Genomic DNA, 15,297 nt, shown 5'->3' with positions numbered 1-15,297 from the left:
TATGAAGGATAGATTATACCGAGTGACGCAGGACACTCAGACTTAAAAGAGCAAGTCATGCAGCTTTTGATTCCAAAGAGCCGCCGGGAATTGGTATTCCAGGCGGCTCACTTTAATCCCATGGCTGGACAATTAGGGCAGGATAAGACACTAGCCCGACTAATGGCCTGGTTCTATTAGCCAGTGATTTGCGGCGATGTCCGTAGGTGATGTACGGCGTGCCGCGAATGCCAGTTAGTAAAATCAAGCGGCCATTCCAAAAGCGCCTTTGCGCCCTCTCCCATTAATCGAGACCCCGTTCGAAAGAATTGGGATGGATCTCGTCAGGCCATTAGATCGGTCAACATGAGGGTGCTGCTTTATTTTAGTTCTGGTGGACCATGCAACGCGATACCCGGAAGCAGTGCCTCTGCACAATATCTCAGCATGCAGTATTGCGGAAGCGCTCTTCCGCGTCATCTCCCGAGTTGGAATCCCGAAAGAGATTCTGACTGACCAAGGCACCTCGTTTATGTCATGTACACTGAACGAACTGTATGGGTTATTGGGTATTAAACCGATCCGCACCAGCGTTTATCACCCACAAACGGACGGTTTAGTTGAACTGTTCAATCAAGAATATAATTAAATTCATAAGTGAGGACACACATAATTGGGATAAAATGGCTCGAATCCTTGTTATTTGCAGCGCGAGAGGTCCCCCAAGCCTCCACGGGGTTCTCCCCATTCTAATTGTTATATGGGCATAAGCCACGCGGCATTCTAGATGTGCTGCGAGAAAATTGGGAGGAGGGACCTTCACCCAGTAAAAATCAAATTCAATGCGTTATGGACCTGCGCACAAAACTCCACACACTCACACACCTAACCCAGGAGAATTTGCGGCAGGCCCAAGAACAGCAAACCCACCTGTATGACAGGGGTATGCGCCTTAGGGAGTTCGCACCGGGAGATAAAGTTTTTCCTCCTGAGTTGGGTGGTGGGGGTATGTGGCAACGGGGGCGTGGTCAAGCATTGGTCTGTGACCGGAGGGTGGAGTCAGGGAAGGTAAGTGGCAGAATCACTGCACCTGATGTTGGTTAATCTGTGTGTGTGTGTGTGTGTTCCCCAGTGACCGCGCCCTATATGAAGAGAGAGAGAGCAGAGGAAGGAAGCTCTCTCCCCAACCAGACGACTGGTGCGTGTGTATGAATAGTTTAAAGCTGAAAAGCTAAAATAAAGAGTTTGTTAAACTGAATTCTGGCCTGCCGTCTTTCTGTGCTCCACCCATACGAACTGCTACAGCTGTTTTTGATCCTTTCAGCATAGCTCCTCTTAGCTGCTTTCACCTCTTTCTTCAGTGTGTTTCTGGTTTGTTTGTACAGGACTCTGTCCCCACTTCTGTAGGCCTCCTCCTTGGCCTGGCGAAGCTGCCTGAGTTTTGCAGTGAACCAGGGTTGTTTGTTGTATGTGCAGAAGGTCTTGGTGGGTGCACACATATCCTCACAAAAACTGATGCAAGATGTCACGGTATCAGTCAGTTCATGTAGGTCTGAAGCTGCAGCCTCAGAAACACTCCAATCAGTGCAGTCAAAGCAGGCTTGTAGTTCCACTTTGGCCTCATCAGACTATCTCCTCACCGTCTTTACCACAGGCTTAGCAGATTTCAGCTTCTGCCTGTAGGTCAGGATAAGATGAACAATGCAGTGATCAGATTGTCCCCCATGCAGCCTTGGGACTGAGTGGTACAAGTCCTTTAAAACAGTGTAACAATGGTCCAGAGTGTTAGTGTTCCTGGTGGGACACTTAATGTGCTGTTTATATTTTGGCAGTTCGTGGCTGAGGTTTGCTCTGTTAAAGTCCCCCAAAACAATGAGCCAAGAGTCTGGGGTTTTTTTTTCCACGTTGTTTATCTGGTCAGCCAGGTGTTGTAATGACTCAGTAACACAAGCCTGAGGAGGGATGTAGACTCCAACCAGAATAAACGAGGAAAACTCTTGTGGAGCATAAAACGGTTTGCAGTTTATGAATAATGTCTTCAGATGAGGACTGCATGATTTGTTTAGAACCGTGACATCAGTACACCAACCTTCGTTAATGTAAAAGCAGACTCCGCCTCCCCTCGTTTTCCCCGTGAGCTCCGTTTCATGGTCCGCTCAGTGCAGGTGAAATCCAGGCAAGTGGAGAGAAGTGTCCGGGATGTGCTCACCGAGCCAAGTTTCGGTGAAGCACAAGGCAGCAGATCTGTTAAAATCCGTGTTGATTGTGTTGAGGAGCAGCAGTTCGTCCATCTTGTTGGCCAAAGAGTGGATGTTAGCCAGGTGAATAGATGGGAGCGCAGTGCGAAATCCCCGCTGCCTCAGCCTGACGAGCGCGCCGGCTCGCTTCCCCCGGTGTCTCCGGCGTCCTCGGCGGAGACCATAGAGAGCTGCTGCTCCTCCAACAAGTAGCTCTGGAAAACTTTCTGGATCGATAAAAACCGATGAAAAAAACTTTACTGGTGGTTATTCCAATGTTTATGAGTTCTTCTCTGGAGTATATGACCAGAGAAGAAGCGCAAGAAACACAACAAATACACAAAAACGTAGAAAGTATGAGAGAGCGAAGTACCGAGGCAACTGTCCGCGGCGCCATCTTAGGTCATGAAACCGTCCACGGTGCCATCTTTGTCTCTGTGATATCTGCGTTCTTGCCCCTATATTGTTTGGCATCTTTTTGCTGTCATGCTGAAACATGCCTTCAGCACGTCCACTGATGGGATCTATCTTCACACCAAATCCAATGGCAAACTGTACAGTCTGTCCTGGCTGAAAGCAAAGGCCAAAGTTTGCAAGGTCCTGATTTGAGACATGCTGTTTGCTGATGATGCAGCTCTGGCAGCACACAAGGAGGAACAATTGCAGTGCCTCGTGGACAGCTTCACTCACGCCAGTCAGGACTTCAGCCTGACCATCAGTTTGAAGAAAATGAAAGTGATGGGCCAGAGCGTTGGAGACTCCCCAACAATCACCATTAAAGACTAGGTGCTGGAGGTGGTACATGAATTCATCTATCTTGGCTCCACAGCATCTGACAACCTCTCCATGGATGTCGAGCTCAACAGACGGATCAGTCGTCCTGCAGGAACATGCAACAAACTGTCCAAGCATGTCTGGAAGCAAGAACATTAAACTGACTGTCCACACCAAGGTAGCAGTCCACAGACCCTGCGTAATCTCCATCTTGCTGTATGGCAGTGAATCCTGGACCCTCTACGCCAGACAGGAAAGAACGTTGAACACTTTCCACCTACGGAGTTTGTGGCGCATTCTTGGCATCATTTGGACGGACCAAACCGACATACCAAGTATCCTCACAATGCTCCAGCAGCGTCACCTTTGCTGCTTCGGCCACATACACCACATGCAGAATGGAAGGATCCCCAAGGACCTGGTGTACGGCGAGTTGGCCACCGGAAAACATGCACAAGGACGCCCCCACCTCCGCTTTAAAGACATCTGCAAGCGTGACATGAAAGTGCTCAACATGAACATTGAGAGGTGGGAGGAACTTGCCAGCGACCGGTGTCAATAGAGGCAAGAGCTGGGTCGAGGCCTCCAGAGAGGGGAGGCCAAACTGAGACAGGCAGTGGAGAAGCATTCCCAGAGGAAGGTCAGTCATTTGGTGACGGTCAGCGCCGACACCGCCTTCAAGTGCACCCACTGCAGCAGAGACTGCCACTCACGTGTGGGCTTATACGGTTACTCAGGGTGCTGTTCCAGTGCTAACTGAACAGACCTGGATGCAAACCATGGTCTCCCGAGACTGATGGCAGCCATCATCATCGATATCTGTATCTACAGTGGAGCTTGAAAGTTTGTGAACCTTTTAGAATTTTCTATATTTCTGAATGCATATGACCTAAAACAACATCAGATTTCCACACAAGTCCTAAAAGTAGATAAAGAGAACCCAGTTAAACAAATGAGATGAAAATATTATACTTGGTCATTTATTTATTGAGGAAAATGATCTCATCTCATTATCTCTCGCCGCTTTATCCTGTTCTACAGGGTGACAGGCAAGCTGAAGCCTATCCCAGCTGACTACGGGCGAAAGGAGGGGTACACCCTGGACAAGTCGCGAGGTCATCACAGGGCTGACACATAGACACAGACAACCATTCACACTCACGGTCAATTTAGAGTCACCAGTTAACCTAACCTGCATGTCTTTGGACTGTGGGGGAAACCGGAGCACCCGGAGGAAACCCACGTGGACACGGGGAGAACATGCAAACTCCGCACAGAAAGGCCCTCGCCGGCCACGGGGCTCAAACCCGGACCTTTTTGCTGTGAGGCGACAGTGCTAACCACTATACCACCATGCCGCCCTGAGGAAAATGATATATTACATATCTGTGAGTGGCAAAAGTATGTGAACCTCTAGGATTAGCAGTCAATTTGAAGGTGAAATTAGAGTTAGGTGTTTTCAATCAATGGGATGAGAATCAGGAGTGAGTGGGCACCGTTTTATTTAAAGAACAGGGATCTATCAAAGTCTGATCTTCACAACACGTTTGTGGAAGTGTATCATGGCACGAACAAAGGAGATTTTTGAGGACCTCAGAAAAAGCGTTGTTGATGCTCATCAGACTGGAAAAGGTTACAAAACCATCTCTAAAGAGTTTGGACTCCACCAATCCACAGTCAGACAGATTGTGTACAAATGGAGGAAATCCAAGACCATTGTTACCCTCCCCAGGAGTGGTCGACCAACAAAGATCACTCGAAGAGCAAGGCGTGTAATAGTCAGCGAGGTCAAAGGACCTCAGGGTAAATTCTAAGCAACTGAAGGCCTCCCTCACATTGGCTAATGTTCATGAGTCCACCATCAGGAGAACACTGAACAACAATAATGGTGTGCATGGCAGGGTTGCAAGGAGAAAGCCACTGCTCTCCAAAAAGAACACTGCTGCTTGTCTGTAGTTTGCTAAAGATCACGTGGACAAGCCAGAAGGCTATTGGAAAAATGTTTTGTGGACAGATGAGACAAAAATAGAACTTTTTGGTTTAAATGAGAAGCGTTATGTTTGGAGAAAGGAAAACACTGCATTCCAGCATAAGAACCTTATCCCATCTGTGAAACATGGTGGTGGTAGTATCATGGTTTGGGCCCGTTTTGCTGCAGCTGGGCCAGGACGGCTTGCCATCATTGATGGACCAATGAATTCTGAATTATACCAGCGAATTCTAAAGGAAAATGTCAGGACATCTGTCCATGAACTGAATCTCAAGAGAAGGTGGGTCATGCAGCAAGACAACGACCCTAAGCACACAAGTCATTCTACCAAAGAATGATTAAAGAAGAATAAAGTTAATGTTTTGGAATGGCCAAGTCAAAGTCCTGACCTTAATCCAGTCGAAATGTTGTGGAAGGACCTGAAGCGAGCAGTTCATGTGAGGAAACCCACCAACATCCCAGACTTGAAGCTGTTCTGTATGGAGGAACGGCTAAAATTCCTCCAAGCCGGTGTGCAGGACTGATCAACAGTTACCGCAAACGTTTAGTTGCAGTTATTGCTGCACAAGGGGGTCACACCAGATACTGAAAGCAAAGGTTCACATACTTTTGCCACTCACAGATATGTAATATTGGATCATTTTCCTCAATAAATGACCAAGTATAATATTTTTGTCTCATTTGTTTATCTGGGTTCTCTTTATCTACTTTTAGGACTTGTGTGAAAATCTGATGTTTTAGGTCATATTTATGCAGAAATATAGAAAATTCTGAAGGGTTCACAAACTTTCAAACACCATTGTATGTGAGCCTGGCTTTTCAAGCCTCACTGCAATAAAAACTGAAAGCACAACCACTGAGAGCAGTTGAGGAACAGCTCCGTGTGTGTGTGTGTGTGTGTGTGCGCGCGCGTTTCATCAATTCCTTTTTGATTCTTTATAATTGTACACACAGTATTTCATTTCATAACATTTAGGATGGTGGTGCACCATGGGGCTTTTCCAATGTCAAAAATAATAAAAATAATAACAGTGTGAACAAGTTTCTCAAAATGAGACAACTGGATAAATGGAGATTGTTAGTTTAAGACAATCTTAACATACACACATTATATATACACACACACACACACACACACACACACACACGTTCATATCCATAATCTATCATCTTTGTTTCTTATTTCATGACCTGTAGGTTTGTCCTCTACAGAACTATTCACATACTATGTTTTTAAACTAACATTTGCGTCGGGAATAAAACACTTGGTCATGCTCTTCGACAAAAATAATCCATGATGAAGCAGTCGTGCTCTGAATTTGCATTGGGATTATTTTTTTTTCACCTGATCAATCAGAAGGTCCTTTTTACCTGGGACAAATGTCAAGTGAACGGTGCGAGGGAACGTCTTCCCTGCAGCCTTCAGACGTCGAATAGCTTCGATATACCTGAGGGGGGGAACAAAAACCACACGTTAGATTTAAGTCAAGGAGCTTAAGTCACTCACTGATATAAGTTTTGGTTTGTAACAGTTAAACAGACATAAACAAGGGCCTGAGTCCGAACTCACTGTATGGCAACCGACTTCATGTCCTGGGATCCTCTACCATAGATGTTCCCCTCAGCATCCTTCACAGCAGCGAATGCATCGTACTTCCAGTGCTCCTGTAGAGAACATCATGCAGACGTGACGCTGAATCTGTCTTGACTAAGCCGTGATCTCTCTGGAGTCACTGGAATATCTCTGGCTTTGAACCAGCACTACTCATTATTATTATTATTTTTAACTACATGCATAACTTTTATCCATTTACAGTGTCCTACAGTATTTGCTTGCACATGCTCCTGGATCAAATTCAAGTCAATTATTGTGCAATTTTAACAACAGACCTTGTCACAAACAAAGTTGGATTATTCATTACCCCAGAGGACCGTGCACCTCAAGCACAAAGTCCCATTTGTGGTGTTCGGTTTTAATTTTAATAATTACTTTGACATTTTTTCCATGAATGTTATGTCCATATCCAAAAGAAGTGCAGTGCACACACCCAAAAAAAGTACTATTCTTCTTCTGCTTAAACCTCTAACTTTTTCCACATGGCAAGCAAAAGTAAGAAAACAACAAGCACTGACACCATCTAATAATGTTTTGTAATACCTATTAATACTTAATACTCAAATGCTTCATAATAAACTCCTTTTTTTTAAATCAACAGCAGAAAACAACAGTATGACCTTCACGTTCATTAATGGCCCACAAGACCGAGGTTTGAGAATCTACAGGTCAACGTTCACCCAGATAAAGTCTAACTGCTGCTAGAAGAAAGTATTTGTGTTTTATGTCCTGATTATTTTCCCATTCAGTGAACTGACTTGTGAATTTTTTATTCGTGTTTGCTCTGGTTCAGCTGAGAAAGTAGAAAAGTACATCGCCATAGCAACTGGTCAAAAATCATAAAAAGTACAGCTGGACCACAGAGATCAGCAGTCATCTGAACGAGAAGAATATTATTTTGTAATGCTGGCTTCAGTGTTTTGGTGGCTGAACATCTTGTTTTGAAAACAGGCAGAAAGAAATGAAAAGATAAACACGTTGAACTTGATGTCAACAGCATGGACGAACATGTTGCCACCACCACCGAGTCCAGCCCTTCTTGTGGCTCATCTGATTTGAATCAATTCCAAAATCTAATTCGTTCATCTGCAGTTACAATGAGGATTCCATTTAACTCCTACACACATTTAATCGCTCATTCCTGAGCTCTCTCACATCTTCAGATGTGGATCCCGAATGAAGAAGCCAGAGGTGGAAGTAAAACAGGAAACTTCTCAGACATGACACAAGACAGGAACTTCAGGAGGAACCAGACTCAAACCCATTATACTATACACTCAGATCACAGGAGAGCCCTGCCATGTGGACGTGTGCTGTTCCTGCCTACACCATGCTGTGTAGTCACATTTAATTTAGCATCAGGAACCTTTGGGCTCCGTGGTGTGTTCCTGCAGTACCTGGTAAACAGGAACGACGTCAGTGTGAGAGTTGAGAAGGACAGACTTCAGCGCGGGATTCGTGCCTGTCCATGTCAGGATGGTCACGACTCTCCCAGGACACGCCTGAGACATGGAGACAGCACATTTATTATGTCCTGCTTATTCATTCCTGTAGATTAAAATAACAATCTTGACACATCTACAATATTTATTGTAAATATTCTTTCAAGTAATGCTTCAGGAACAAAAGCTGGAGTAAATATCCAGAGCCTCATAAATATCGTTGATCAGCCATAGTGTCTAAAGATAGCTCCTTTAATGTTACTTTTCTTCCATGGAGACAGTGAACTGTTCCTTTAAACATGTTGCAGAAAAAAATAATTGCTAAATCTCCCCCCAAGTCTTCCCCTGGAAAAGCTCCTGCGTTCCCTGGACCATGTGAAGGTGTGACAGGTTTCAGGGGAAGTATTGGCTTCATGTGCCTGAGCTGCTCCTAAAGGCTCACTGATGCACTTGTAAAACTCTTAAGTTAATAAACTTCCTGTGTCACTCATTACAAACTTCCTCACGCTTGTACTGAGCTGCTGTACCTCCACTTTCTTCATGGGCAAACCAAGTTCCTCTGAAATCCTGCCAAGGAACCTGATAGCAGCATCTGTACACACACACACACACACACACACACACCATTTCAGTCAGCATTTTAGTGAGACCCGTGCAGCCAACATGCTGACTCGGATAATTTTCTTGGCATGTCAGCATGCTCAGTGTGTTCCTCTGTTTGTAGATCAGAGCTGTGGGCGCGATCCATCAGTGCCAAAAACTATCAACTTTATTATATTCAAATCATGGATGTCAGCTCCAACACAACAGTGTGTTGTGGGAAAATGCTAATTTATAGTTGTTTCAGCACAAAGATTTGCAAATATACGAATGAAAATACTTTCATTTAAAAAAAAAAGTTTTACATGCCGTGTTATGGGTTTTTTTTTTGTTCTTTTTTTTCCCCCATTTTTGATCTTGGAGAAAACTTCATTACAAATAAAATATCGTAATTTGTTTTAATATTATTAAAATGCCAACAAAGGTTTTTGATACATGTTAAATTATTTATAAAAATAATAAATCTATCTATACAATTATAATTATCATTAATTATTTAGTTCCTCTAGGGCTGAATGAAAACTTAGCCCTCTGTGCTCTCTCTCTCTCTGTAAGTCAGTACATGATAAACAACCTTTTGCTGTTTTAAGATTTTTGTTTTCTCTCTCACTGGGTTCATTCTCATGCTCTCGAGCTCAGAAACCCATCTACAGAGAAAAGACACTGATCTACAGTGGTGCTTGAAAGTTTGTGAACCCTTTAGAATTTTCTATATTTCTGCATAAATATGACCTAAAACATCATCAGATTTTCACACAAGTCTGAAAAGTAGATAAAGAGAACCCAGTTAAACAAATGAGACAAAAATATTATACTTGGTCATTTATTTATTGAGGAAAATGATCCAATATTACAGATCTGTGAGTGGCAAAAGTATGTGAACCTTTGCTTTCAGTATCTGGTGTGACCCCCTTGTGCAGCAATAACTGCAACTAAACATTTTCGGTAACTGTTGATCAGTCCTGCACACCGGCTTGGAGGAATTTTAGCCCGTTCCTCCGTACAGAACAGCTTCATCTCTGGGATGTTGGTGGGTTTCCTCACATGAACTGCTCACTTCAGGTCCTTCCACAACATTTGGATTGGATTAAGGTCAGGACTTTGACTTGGCCATTTCAAAACATTAACTTTATTCTTCTTTAACCATTCTTTGGTAGAACGACTTGTGTGCTTACGGTCGTTGTCTTGCTGCATCACTCACCTTCTCTTGAGATTCAGTTCATGGACAGATATCCTGACATTTTCCTTTAGAATTCACTGGTATAATTCAGAATTCATTCTTCCATCAATGATGGCAAGCCGTCCTGGCCCAGATGCAGCAAAACAGGCCCAAACCATGATACTACCACCACCATGTTTCACAGCTGGGATAAGGTTCTTATGCTGTAATGCAGTGGTTTCCTTTCTGCAAACATAACGCTTCTCATTTAAACCAAAATTCTATTTTTGTCTCATCCATCCACAGAACATTTTTCCAATAGCCTTCTGGCTTGTCCACATGATCTTTAGCAAACTGCAGACAAGCAGCAATGTTCTTTTTGGAGAGCAGTGGCTTTCTCCTTGCAACTCTGCCATGCACACCATTGTTGTTCAGTGTTCTCCTGATGGTGGACTCATGAACATTAGCCAATGTGAGAGAGGCCTTCAGTTGCTTAGAAGTTACCCTGGGGTCCTTTGTGACCTCGCAGACTATTACACGCCTTACTCTTGGAGTGATCGTTGTTGGTCGACCACTCCTGGGGAGGGTAACAATGGTTTTGGATTTCCTCCATTTGTACATAATCTGTCTGACTGTGGATTGGTGGAGTCCAAACTCTTGAGATGGTTTTGTAACCTTTTCCAGCCTGATGAGCATCAACAACGCTTTTTTTGAGGTCCTCAGAAATCTCCTTGGTTCGTGCCATGATACATTTCCACAAACATGTGTTGTGAAGGTCAGACTTTGATCGATCCCTGTTCTTTAAATAAAACAGGGTGCCCACTCACACCTGATTGCCATCCCAATTGATTGAAAACACCTGACTCTAATTTCACCTTCAAATTAACTGCTAATCCGAGAGGTTCACATACTTTTGCAACTCAAAGATATGTAATATTGGATTATTTTCCTCAGTAGATAAATGACCAAGTATAATATTTTTGTCTCATTTGTTTAACTGGGTTCTCTTTATCTACTTTTAGGACTTGTGTGAAAATCTGATGATGTTTTAAGTCATATTTATTCAGAAATATAGAAAATTCTAAAGGGTTCACAAACTTTCAAGCACCACTGTATATTTGATGAAGTCTGTACCATCCGAACCTCACAGGCTTTTTACAAATATGACATGCAAGGCTGATTTACAACAGAAGGCTGTACTCAGGCGGAATAAGAAAATTAACTCAGACCAAAACTCAACTCACAACTCATCCTAGAGAGAGAGAGAGAGAGAGAGAGAGAGAAAGCAAGCAAGCGCGTGTGAATGCCAGTAATCAGTGATTGAGGTACCATAGTCTGGTTCCGGATGAACTGTCTTCAGACGGAGATATTCCCTGAAAAGAGAAACGGAGGGATCTTCACTTGCTCCTCCTCCTTCAGTGTTCTGTCCATCCTGATCAGGTAACATGCTGCTGTCTCTCAGAGATGATTAACAGGAGCTGACGGGTCTCTCTCTCTCTTCCTCACACACACACACACACACACACACACACACACACACACACACACACACACACACACACACACACAGAGATTAAACTTCTGCTGTGTCCTGTACACACCAGTTTATTAATCAAACACCGATCTCTTCCACGCTGCACAACTGAGAGACACAGGAAATCATTCCTACCTGTTGCAGTCAAGCTGTACAATGCCACTGTGTAACTGTGGTACACTGTCTTACCATGTATCCTTAACTCTTGTGCAATATACAGTGGTGCTTGAAAATTTGTGAACCCTTTAGAATTTTCTATATTTCTGCATAAATATGACTTAAAACATCATCAGATTTTCACACAAGTCCTAAAAGTAGATAAAGAGAACCCAGTTAAACAAATGAGACAAAAATATTATACTTGGTCATTTATTTATTGAGGAAAATGATCCAATATTACATATCTGTGAGTGGCAAAAGTATGTGAACCTCTAGGATTAGCAGTTAATTTGAAGGTGAAATTAGAGTCAGGTGTTTTCAATCAATGGGATGACAGTCAGGTGTGAGTGGGCACCCTGTTTTATTTAAAGAACAGGGCTCTATCAAAGTCTGATCTTCACAACACATGTTTGTGGAAGTGTATCATAGCACGAACAAAGGAGATTTCTGAGGACCTCAGAAAAAGCGTTGTTGATGCTCATCAGGCTGGAAAAGGTTACAAAACCATCTCTAAAGAGTTTGGACTCCACCAATCCACAGTCAGACAGATTGTGTACAAATAGAGGAAATTCAAGACCATTGTTTCCCTCCACAGGAGTGGTCGACCAACAAAGATCACTCCAAGAGCAAGGCGTGTAATAGTCGGCGAGGTCACAAAGGACCCCAGGGTAACTTCTAAGCAACTGAAGGCCTCTCTCATATACCCCTTTTCCACCAAATCAGTTCCAGGGCTGGTTCGGAGCCAGTGCTGGTTCACAACTCGTTCAACTTGCGAACCAGCTGAGAACCAGTTTGCTTTTCCATAGCTCGCGGTGCTAAGCGGAGCCACGTCATTACATCGCTACGTTTACATAAACCTTGGCGTGAATATCAAAGCAAAAACAACATGGAAGAAGCAGCAGCGGCAACAACAATGGATGACTTTGCGTTTGTACAGCTGCTGCTTCTCGTCGCTTAAAAATGGCGATCTTTCACGGTCTTGTTGTTGGTCTTAACAACTCCCCCCTGCTGACGCAAGCGGTTCTTTCCTCTGGCCCAGCAAAGAGCTGGTGCTAGCCTGGAACCGGTTTTTCTGGCCCCAGAGCCAGTTCTTTGTCAGTGGAAATAGAAAACCCGGTTCCAAACTAAGCACTGGCCCCGAACCAGCCCTGGAACTGCTTTGGTGGAAAAGGGGCAACATTGGCTAATGTTAATGTTCATGAGTCCACCATCAGGAGAACACTGAACAACAATGGTGTGCATGGCAGGGTTGCAAGGAGAAAGCCACTGCTCTCCAAAAAGAACATTGCTGCTCGTCTGCAGTTTGCTAAAGATCACATGGACAAGCCAGAAGGCTATTGGAAAAATGTTTTGTGGACGGATGAGACCAAAATAGAACTTTTTGGTTTAAATGAGAAGCGTTATGTTTGGAGAAAGGAAAACACTGCATTCCAGCATAAGAACCTTATCCCATCTGGGAAACATGGTGGTGGCAGTATCATGGTTTGGGCCCGTTTTGCTGCATCTGGGCCAGGACGGCTTGCCATCACTGATGGACCAATGAATTCTGAATTATACCAGCAAATTCTAAAGGAAAATGTCAGGACATCTGTCCATGAACTGAATCTCAAGAGAAGGTGGGTCATGCAGCAAGACAACGACCCTAAGCACACAAGTCATTCTACCAAAGAATGGTTAAAGAAGAATAAAGTGAATGTTTTGGAATGGCCAAGTTAAAGTCCTGACCTTAATCCAATGGAAATGTTGTGGAAGGACCTGAAGCGAGCAGTTCATGTGAGGAAACCCACCAACATCCCAGAGTTGAAGCTGTTCTGTACGGAGGAACGGGCTAAAATTCCTCCAAGCCGGTGTGCAGCACTGATCAACAGTTACCGCAAACGTTTAGTTGCAGTTATTGCTGCACAAGGGGGTCACACCAGATACTGAAAGCAAAGGTTCACATACTTCTGCCACTCACAGATCTGTAATATTGGATCATTTTCCTCAATAAATAAATGACCAAGTATAATATTTTTGTCTCATTTGTTTAACTGGGTTCTCTTTATCTACTTTTAGGACTTGTGTGAAAATCTGATGATGTTTTAGGCCATATTTGGGTTCACAAACTTTCAAAACACCACTGTATGTATATAGGAATCATTGTATATAGAATCACTTCATTTAGCTTTTACTTAAGTTATTGAACTTGTTTAAATTTATTTTTATTATTTTTTCAGACTACTTTATCTTCTATTTTTAGACATGTTTACTTCTTTGATTCAGGAGCTTGGTAGCAAATTTGAATTTCCCTCTGGGGATTAATAAAGTAATTCTGATTAACTACATTATAGTATCAGCAGTATGTTCTCTCTCTATTAAAAGTTCATCATGAAGGTTATAAGCATGACAAGCTCCACGTTTATCTTTTAGATCATACATTATTACAGTGCTAAAAAATATCAGCACAAGATAAAATATTTACTCAAACTATTATCTACCAGCAACTTTGATTCCATGTTGACATCAGTCCTCTTTTCTAAAGCTTGACAATTCACAATGTTTTGAAATTGTATAAAAATCTCACAACATTTAAAAACCCGTGCTGATGTGTGTAAGAGCCTGGCTTCATGATCAAAACACTTCCGGCTTGCTGGAACAGGAAGCCTGCCGGCGCTGATCTCAGAACAGCTTTAAACCCCCGGAGCCACAGAGAGGGGAGAGCGGAAAACAGCCCCGAAATCCCGGGGTCTGTGGCTCCGGGGCCGCCGTCAGAGGAGGCACTGTCCTTACAACACCTCACATTTAACCGGTTTATGTCTAAAAAGGTTTGAAGTCGCTCGAGAAAATTCTAATAATAATTCTAATAATAATAATAAAAATAATATCGTGTTGTCGAGTTACTTGGCTGGTGAGCTTCACCCAGGGTTTTATTCTACCTGCTCAGCGTTGATCGGTGTTGGTCAGGAGCTCCACAACCAGCCGACTTTCAAAGTGATCAAGGACAAAACCAGGAGCTGAACTTTTATCTCCGGGTTTCGCAACAGCACAATTTCACACAACGCGCACTATTCTCTCACACTGAACAGTAGGCGAGTCTGCAGCTTCTCCTCCCGGAGGAAACAACAGCACCTCAGGAATATAAGGTCAAACATGTCGTTGATTGTTAAGGAAGAAAAAACTAATCAACACAAAATGGGGCTTTTGTTGCATCTTTATATTCCATTTCAAAGCATACTACTTTCCCATACTCCTCAGGACGCGAGGGTCCACACTTCGGCTGCGGGTTGTTTATGAACTGACGCGGCCAGGAAAAGCAGTCGATCACCGATTCATCCATGAGCTCACTTTTTCTTCTGTCAGGTTTTATGGCAGTTTACAAGCAAAGTGTATTCCCGTCATCTGCTGGGCTGAGGTGCGATCAAATGGATGTCATCTCATCTCATTATCTGTAACCATTCACACTCACATTCACACCTACGGTCAATTTAGAGTCACCAGTTAACCTAACCTGCATGTCTTTGGACTGTGGGGGAAACCGGAGCACCCGGAGGAAACCCACGCGGACAACATGCAAACTCTGTACAGAAAGGCCCTCGCCGGCCACGGGGCTCGAACCCGGACCTTCTTGCTGTGAGGCGACAGCGCTAACCACTACACCACCGTGCCGCCCTGCTAATTTTGTTTCTTTGATAAATGTTAGGCGGCACGGTGGTGTAGTGGTTAGCGCTGTCGCCTCACAGCAAGAAGGTCCTGGGTTCGAGCCCCGGGGCCGGCGAGGGCCTTTCTGTGTGGAGTTTGCATGTTCTCCCCGTGTCCGCGTGGGTTTCCT

The 15,297-nt window shown here is 43.7% G+C and overlaps 1 protein-coding gene across 2 annotated transcripts in view; it reads right to left on the bottom strand.

The window, feature by feature from the left end:
* LOC132874248 (aminoacylase-1A-like) overlaps positions 1-14,767 on the bottom strand; it is a 29,901-nt gene extending 15,134 nt beyond the window's left edge. The window contains exons 1-7 of one of the 2 annotated variants that reach the window (XM_060910262.1): positions 14,405-14,767; positions 11,368-11,387; positions 11,126-11,313; positions 8,565-8,629; positions 7,993-8,097; positions 6,551-6,645; positions 6,352-6,428 (exon numbers count right to left, since the gene is read on the bottom strand). In XM_060910262.1, coding sequence (XP_060766245.1) covers positions 6,352-6,428; positions 6,551-6,645; positions 7,993-8,097; positions 8,565-8,629; positions 11,126-11,243 — 460 coding nt within the window. In that variant the 5' untranslated portion in view covers positions 11,244-11,313; positions 11,368-11,387; positions 14,405-14,767. The remainder of the gene's footprint in view (positions 1-6,351; positions 6,429-6,550; positions 6,646-7,992; positions 8,098-8,564; positions 8,630-11,125; positions 11,314-11,367; positions 11,388-14,404) is intronic. The other variant, XM_060910261.1, reaches the window with a different exon arrangement.
* Between the last annotated feature and the right edge of the window lie 530 nt (positions 14,768-15,297).

Source organism: Neoarius graeffei, chromosome 26, assembly GCF_027579695.1.
Source record: "Neoarius graeffei isolate fNeoGra1 chromosome 26, fNeoGra1.pri, whole genome shotgun sequence".
NCBI lineage: Eukaryota > Metazoa > Chordata > Actinopteri > Siluriformes > Ariidae > Neoarius > Neoarius graeffei.
The sequence above is the reverse complement of the archived record's forward strand: the minus strand, read 5'-3'. Positions and strand labels throughout refer to the sequence as shown.